Raw genomic sequence first — 7,424 nt, forward strand, 5'->3', positions numbered from 1 at the left:
ACGCCCGAACTGCGTTCTCGTCCGACGCGCCTCTCGAACTTCTCTGCGCTGGAATTCTCGCCGCAGAACGCGAGTTCCGCAGAAGAAGCTCGCACTGCCCGCGTTGCTGCCTCTCCGAGCCTCGTCCGCCCAAACCGCGAATAAGAGCTTCTCCCGATCGCAAACTCCTCTGTCTCCATTCTTCGCGGACTGTTCCGCAAACTCCTGTCTTCCGGTCGCGAATCGCAGCGCGTCCGTCCGCGCCTCCCGCGAACCGCCCGAGTTGCGTCTTCGTTCTTCGCCGACTGTTTCGTGAACTTTCCTCCCGCAGGATTCACGAACAGCCGCGGATGCAAACTCTCTTCCCGTTCTGCCGGAGACCTAGCCGCGTCGACTAAATTTTTTTCTTCTCTGCACTCGAACTTGTCTTTGATACCACTTGTTGAGAAAATTAGGGCGAAGAAAAACAATAATCGACACAAATCCAGAAGAACACAGAGATTTAACGAGGTTCGGCAAAGATGCCTACGTCCTCGGGAGCAGAGCGGCGAGTTTCTTTTCAATATTCAGAAAAGAGGTTACAGAATAGAGGGATACCTCCTGGGGTTATTAACAGGTCTATTTATAACCCCAGGAGTAAACCTAGGCACAATATGTAATTACGACATTACCCCTGTACCAAACCGCGGGGGTTAGCCCCCAACCCACGTAACTTCCCAATTTGGACAGATTCTTCCGCTCCGCTCCGCTTCGATCCAGTGTCTGTCCCGATATGGTATATGAGCCATACCATAACAGAAGCTTACCATGTTTTGGATGGAGATATGTTTGGCTAGATATAAAGAAACAATCCATTTACGTAAACCATACTATGACAAGTAATTCGGCATCTACACATTCAGGACATGATATTAATAAAGGAAAATTTACATGTGGGGTACACAATTCTTATATATTTACATATCTCATACTTAAAGTTTGATATTTACATACATTGACTTGAACCTGATTTGACACCCCTATATCTGGCACTGTTCTTCTCCCTTGCTCACTTTACTCTACTTTGCGAGCGATTATTGTGTGCGGAGGGCGCACGCAGAGCTGCGCGCGCCCTACGATCACAGCTGCACATCGCGGCTGTATGACAGTGGGACTTTGCTTCTCGTGAAACAGAAGTATTTCAGCTTCAAAAAATGGTTTCGTTCCTCCTGCGGTGTCTCCATTGCTTCAACAATGCTCATCTCTTCAAATTCATTCAAAACTGAGATACGCGCTCCCCGTTGCCTCCCCTTAAAAACTTGATGAGTTTCCTTCGATAGTGCATTGCAGAAAAGCCGAGCATTACGTATGCAATGTCCAAAATGCCATCTTGAAGGTTTTATTATTCTATTAGATTTTCTATCAGTGTCTATATACTCATAAAAAATGTATAAAATACTGTACAACCAGAATTATCTTGTGCAATACTAGGATTTATATACTAACATGATAAAAATTAATTGACCATTCGACATCAAAAAGCTACGTAGTGAAAAATTTTAAAATCTCTGTAGATCTAAAATTAAAAATTGAAATAGGATAACAGTAGCCTGTTTTAAGCTGAACAATATTTTCAACTGGCTTGATGCATGACTTTAAGATCTTTGATTCTGTACTTGCTCCCCCTACCATGTTTCTTTCTCTTCTTTCCTCTCACTAGCAAGCTCATAGGCAAGAAGGAAAATAGCTTGGAAATGAGTCTCTGGAATGGAATATTAACATTATATAAATTATTAAATAATGATATAAATGTAAGAATTGTTATATTTTAATTCAGATTTTATAATAAACTCTTTTATATTTTGAAATGTTGGAGTTTATGTTTAGAACACACTAGATTATTTGTGAATTCAATTTGGCATGTGAGAAATAATAAGTAGTTTAGGAGTAATTTTGTATACTTGAGGTTTTAAATATGTAAATACGCAGGAATTGGGTGGCATGTATTTAAATGCCCCCAAAAAATTTGTAACTGTATAATAGGATAAAATTGACATTTTTCTCATTTTCATAATTACCCACCCTGTTAGTTAATGAAATTTTTATCAGTTGGATGTTTTGAACAACTAATGCTTAAAATTCTTCCATGCCAGGAGTGACACCTGCTGAGAAGCTCTTAGAGCTGTACCACGGAAAGTGGGGATGCAGTGTAGATCCGGTTTTCCAGGAATTGTTATATTAGTTTGTGTAAGTAATTTTAAAATAAATAAATAATAATAATAATAATTTTCAAATTCATTTGGATTTTATTGCATATCAAATAATTGAACTCTCTGATGTCTTTAGCTGCCTATTTCTACCGCTCTGTATGGATTTATATATATATATTTTTGTCTAGCTGTTGGCCAATATATTGTTAGCTGAATTCTTGTCTTGGTAGTCTCTCTTTACCAGCAGAGATAATTGAGTTAATTTCAGTTATATATTTGTTCTTGTTGTTGATATTCTGATATGTTCTTCTTCCATACAGTTTACATACATACCATACAATTCTTATGTATTTGCATGTCTGACACTTAAAATTTCATTTTTACATTTATAACTTTTTGGCTTGATAAAACTATGCGTGAAAAAGGATGAATTTTACTTTTTAAACTTGTAGCAGTACTTTTGATGTGATGTTATTGATTTCAGTGGTATGTCTGCGTGTAAATATGAAAGTTTAGGTGGTTAGATATATAAATACATGAGATTTTTGTGGTATGTGTGTAAATGCCCCTATTTATTATCTGATCAAGGTAATTCTCCTGATTTTCTTAAGGATATGTACATACATATCCATAAACATCACATAAAATATCATCACTGTCTTTTTATAAGGAAGCATACCTTGTCTTGCACGGGTATATGACACCATGGTGTTGTAAGTATAAATATTAAACTTTGGTTGTTAGACATATATAAATACTTAAGAATTGTGTGGTATGTATGTAATTTCCCTTTTTTTTTTTATTTTATACATTGAATTAAATGATTTTCGAGCAATTTTAGTAAATTCACTATTAACACAATTTTATTTCCATAATAAAAAATCAGCAAATAATTCAATTAAACATAAATTAATATGACTTATTTATATAAAGGTCCACAATATATTATTATCACAAGAAGTGATTGACCAAGCTCTAGACATAAATAACACATGTCATTGAACTTTTCTCAATAAACAATAACCAAGTAACTCAACATGCGTGCGCAATAAGCGGCATTTAAATACATACTGCCCAATTCCTAATTATTATTTTTTCTCAAAAAGATTGGCTAGAAGCTAATAGGCGAGCTTCCCGTCAAACTTCATGTGCTTATGAATTCTATTCCGCTCGTAGGTGAGATTGAACCTGTAACCTCATAGGTTTTACAAACTCTGCCAAAGAGTCACGATAAGCGGCATAGTGCCTAATTTCTAATATATTAACATATCTAACAAGCGGCATATAGTGCCTAATTTCTAATATATTAACATATCTAACACATTAACTTTACTATTTACATTTATACCATTCAAATTTTTTATATCATTATTTTAACTTTTAAAAAAAGTGAAATACCTATTTTTATGCATAAGTAAGGTGCTATAAGCTAATTATAAAATAATTTCACAATATTAACATGTGAGATTATAGCATTCAATCATTATAAGCTCATAAGTCAAGTCCAAGAAAAAAAATATGATTTTTTAAAATAAGAATTTCTTGTTAAAATAAATAAATAAATAAATTTCTTTAACGGCAAACTTTTTCCATGGAAATAAACCAACGGCTTCGATGGAAAGAAGGGGAAGTCTTCGTAATTAATTCAATGGTGATGCTCAAGGCTTGAAATAATATTTCATCAATCAATTTTTAATGACAGTTTAATATTATTATACTTCACTAAATTCTAAGATATAATGGAATAACAATTTCAGTTTGGAATATTACGCAATTAGTATTAAAAAAAAAAGACATTTGCACACATGCCACACAATTCTTATGCATTTACATATCTAACACCTTTACTTTCATATATACATGCATATCCCCTTGTTAGGATGCATCTTCTCATGCCTAAATTTATAACACTATGGTGTTATAAATATAAATATGAAAATTTAAGGGTTAGATGTGAAAATACATAATGATTGTATGATATGTATGAAAATTTCTAGGTTGGTATATTCCGACCTATATAAATAATATAGATAATGGACACGTCAATAGTTCATTAAAATAATAATTATATAAATGTTTTTGGTAAAACATAAAAAATAAATCAGTATTAATGATATATATTGGACAGCAATGATAGTTCATCAAATGCCTCATAAATACTCATGCCATGTGTCAAACCATGTTCGCACAAATCTCAAAGATATTTGAGCGAGCATTCAACGCAAATATTTCTCTTAATTACATACACATACCAACTAAGTTTTATGTATTTATATAACTTGCACCTAAACTTTATTTTTCACATTTATACTCAAATAATACAACTATATACTCTAATAAAACTCTTTTTCAAAGATAAGTCATAAAGATTTATAGGCCTTCTGGGCTTCGGAGGCGTATGTCCATAGTTCGAGTTATTTCAAGCTAAGTTATATGTCGAAACGATTGCTGATGTGCTCGATCTAGCCTAGGAGGAACCAACCACCGGGAAAACCATCGTTACCTACAAGACCTTTGTTATATGCTAGAAGATGCATAGTACCCTAAGAAATGTAATTTTATATTTCTTTTCTCTCATGCATAGAAGAGAGGTCAAAGGAGCTCTCTAGGGCTTTGCCTTTCATGACCCCGTAAAGGGATCCTCTCATGAATTAGAAGCAAATAGAGATCCAGAAGCACGAGCTCTAGTGACATGTCTATCTCCCTCTTTCATACTCTATTCTGAAAAGAGGATCTTTATTTGATTGTATGAACTCACGAACAATACGGGACCTTCATGTACTAAAACAATTCAACACATATAGATGATGACATATATGTAAAAAATGAAATTTAGGTTAGATTTGAAAAAAAAACATAATAATTGAGTGGTATACAGCTAAATCTTCTTTTAATTCAATGTGAAACTCAATTCAATTTCCCCAAAGGGCTATTATGAATGGCAGAAAAAAAAATTAAGAGCATTAAACTTTCTTATCGAGCCATGAGTTTGATTAAGCTGAATTAGGCACATTTATGTAGCCTAATTAATTAGAAATAAGATTAGTTAATTAAATCCATTTACCCGATTAATTATTTAAGTTCAATGATTAAGGGGCCACTAACTCATATTATGGCTTAGTCATGATGATGTAAATATCATTAATATTAATTAAATTTATTTAAAGGATGGACTATTTTAATAATGATGATAAATAGGCGATAATATTCATAAATCATAAAATAAGTGAAAAAATATTATATTCCAATAACTGCTCTCAATTTTACTAGTCGAGCGAATTTTTTTTTTCAATTTGATGCTGACTTTTTTTTTTAATTTGATTTTTTAATCAGACCTAATCAATTTGAGGGTTGACTATGTAATTAATAATTAATGGAAAAAGCAGTTTTTTTTTTTCATTTTAAAATTTTGAATGATTGGGATCGAAAGTAATTAAATGAGAAATTTTGGAATATTTTTAGTGGCATTTACACATCTACCAATCAATTCTTATGCAAATTTTACTTTTTACATTTATACCATCCAAAACTTCATATAACAAACACATGTCATTATTTTAATTTTTAAAAAGTGAAATACACTTTTTGATATACGATGACAAATAAAAATTGAAGCTAAGATGGTAGATATGTAATTACAAAATAATTAAATGGTATGTGTGTAAATATTTCAAATTTTTAAAAATTGAAGTGCCAAAATAGTCCTGATTATCTATAGAAGTACCAAAATAATCCAATTGTAAGACAAATTCAAGAGAATTATTCTGCCATCGCTCTCGAGCGCTATTACGGTCACTCCATATTTTTGATAAATCATCAACTCTTATTTAACTTAAATCCGAATTGCAGCCAAACAACCTCTAAAATTGGAGAAAACTTTCCGTCAAACACCACGCGTTCAGACGGCCAATCATCCGGCGGCCACGCCTTTATACACGTAATCGTCCTCGACGTGGCGGTCAGTGATTAGCCGTCCAACCATATAGACTTCTGGGTGGAATATTTTCTCTTAAAGTTGAGCTATAATAGCTTTTCATGGGACTATTTGACATTTTCATAAATATTGAAATTAGAATAATTTAATATAAATAATTAGGGACTATTTTAGCATTTTACACAAATTATATTAATCAATCCAATATAAATAAAAAAGAAAATCCACATCATCTTCCTCGCTAAAGCCTCATCTGTAATTAATCACTTAATCAGTAATGATTACAACTAATTGCCTTTAAAAGGGTAATTAAAATCAGCTAAAATTCAAAACAAATTAGCAGCTTCTATGAAAAGAAGAAGCTTGGCCGGCGATAAGAAGCTTGAGAAAAAAAACCGGACCACGCCGGCGGCCGGCCGGCGGGGGAAGCAGCGCGGACCGGCATAAAGGACAACTGAACCGGCCGAGGTCCAGCCACCTGTCTATGCAAGACACGTGGAACGCGTGGCGGCAGTTCCCGAGTTCCCGGACTTGATCTCTCGCTTCCATGAACTGAAGGCACACCGCGCACGCCGGCGGCGGTTCCCAACTTTCTCCAGTGAGTTTACCATTGGCGAAGCTGATGTAATCGACGATAGGCAGCTGGCTCTTGATGGATTCGGCGGCGGTTAAGATGGCCGGCGAAGGGTCGGCGGAGAAGAGTACCTCCTGGTTATCCGTTGGCGCGGTGTGGAAGATTGAGGTTAGTCCAATTCGACGGAGGATGAGTGAGAGGAGATAGAAGATTTGGTGGAGAAGGTGGAGCAGGATAAGCAGCGGCTTGAGGGACATATTGGCTGCGGGAGCTCCAGAACGCCGGCAGCGGAGCCTCGCTTATTTATAGAAGAAACAGGGGTGGGGGGTCAGAGTCATAAAAACCTTTTTGATAAGGATGAAATTAGAATTTTATATAAGAAAATGTGAAAGAAAATTTTTTTGTAATATGCATATAATATATATATATAGACACACCCACACACACTACATGTCACGCCCACACACACTTCATGTCACGGGTTCGATACCCGGTGGTGCTGGGTTATCAAATATTTAGGCACATGACACGAGCTCATATCATGGGACATAGCAAATGAGAAATTATTATTTGGGCTTCTATCAAATACCGATTTCTTTTTTCAAAAAATATATACACAAAAAAATATACACATAAGAATAATATGACAATATAACAAAAGATCAAAACAATTATTTGTAATTATTTGTAATTAAGATATTAGTTACCATAAAATGAGAAAAATATTGTCAATAAATACAACGATTAG

The 7,424-nt window shown here is 34.5% G+C and overlaps 2 protein-coding genes across 2 annotated transcripts in view; one reads left to right on the forward strand and one right to left on the reverse strand.

Moving 5' to 3' along the window:
• Positions 1 to 2,309, forward strand: part of LOC110026083 (glutamate--cysteine ligase A, chloroplastic) — a 37,095-nt gene extending 34,786 nt beyond the window's left edge. The window contains exon 16 of the mRNA XM_020726871.1: positions 2,112 to 2,309. Within this exon, the coding sequence (XP_020582530.1) occupies positions 2,112 to 2,200 (89 nt within the window). The 3' untranslated portion in view covers positions 2,201 to 2,309. The remainder of the gene's footprint in view (positions 1 to 2,111) is intronic.
• Positions 2,310 to 6,345: 4,036 nt separating this feature from the next.
• On the reverse strand, positions 6,346 to 6,947 carry LOC110026089 (E3 ubiquitin-protein ligase RHA1B-like). The gene has a single exon (XM_020726881.1). The coding sequence runs from the start codon at positions 6,931 to 6,933 to the stop codon at positions 6,439 to 6,441; it is 495 nt and encodes a 164-aa protein (XP_020582540.1). The 5' UTR covers positions 6,934 to 6,947; the 3' UTR covers positions 6,346 to 6,438.
• Positions 6,948 to 7,424: the final 477 nt, after the last annotated feature.

This window comes from Phalaenopsis equestris, unplaced genomic scaffold, assembly GCF_001263595.1.
Source record: "Phalaenopsis equestris unplaced genomic scaffold, ASM126359v1 Scaffold000349, whole genome shotgun sequence".
NCBI lineage: Eukaryota > Viridiplantae > Streptophyta > Magnoliopsida > Asparagales > Orchidaceae > Phalaenopsis > Phalaenopsis equestris.

Bases quoted from the DNA above. Each gene is read 5' to 3' on its own strand.
- LOC110026089 (XM_020726881.1), bottom strand. From the start codon at position 6,933: ATGTCCCTCAAGCCGCTGCTTATCCTGCTCCACCTTCTCCACCAAATC.